Raw genomic sequence first — 378 nt, forward strand, 5'->3', positions numbered from 1 at the left:
CATACGGCACAGGGTAATGGAGGAGGTCTCTTCGGAGTGGTGACCCCAGTAATGGGAGCACTGGGGCAGGATGGTGCCCCGGGGGTGGTGGTGTGTGTGTCGCTGTGTCCCAGTCCCCTTGTGGCTTCAAGTGACACCCCCACCTGTCACACTGGGGGTGTCTGTGCTGGGTGCCCTTAACTCTGCTTTCTCCTGTGCATTTCGGCAGTCTGAGGAGGACAAGCAGCTGCAGGATGAGCTGGAGATGCTGGTGGAGCGCCTGGGGGTAAGTCTGTGCTATGCAGGGAGCCCTGGCCAGGACTTGAGTCTATCTGTCCCTCACTCTTGTTCCTTGTGCAGTGGAAATGGGGGGGGGGTTTCACTTTGAGTGGGGCTCCT

The 378-nt window shown here is 59.5% G+C and overlaps 1 protein-coding gene across 1 annotated transcript in view; it reads left to right on the plus strand.

Moving 5' to 3' along the window:
* Window positions 1-214: 214 nt before the first annotated feature.
* Window positions 215-378, plus strand: part of PSMD2 (proteasome (prosome, macropain) 26S subunit, non-ATPase, 2) — a gene marked incomplete at its 3' end in the record, with an annotated part of 6101 nt that continues 5937 nt past the window's right edge. The window contains exon 1 of the mRNA XM_010288352.1: window positions 215-315. Within this exon, the coding sequence (XP_010286654.1) occupies window positions 245-315 (71 nt within the window). The remainder of the gene's footprint in view (window positions 316-378) is intronic.

This window comes from Phaethon lepturus, unplaced genomic scaffold (genome assembly GCF_000687285.1).
Source record: "Phaethon lepturus isolate BGI_N335 unplaced genomic scaffold, ASM68728v1 scaffold44525, whole genome shotgun sequence".
NCBI lineage: Eukaryota > Metazoa > Chordata > Aves > Phaethontiformes > Phaethontidae > Phaethon > Phaethon lepturus.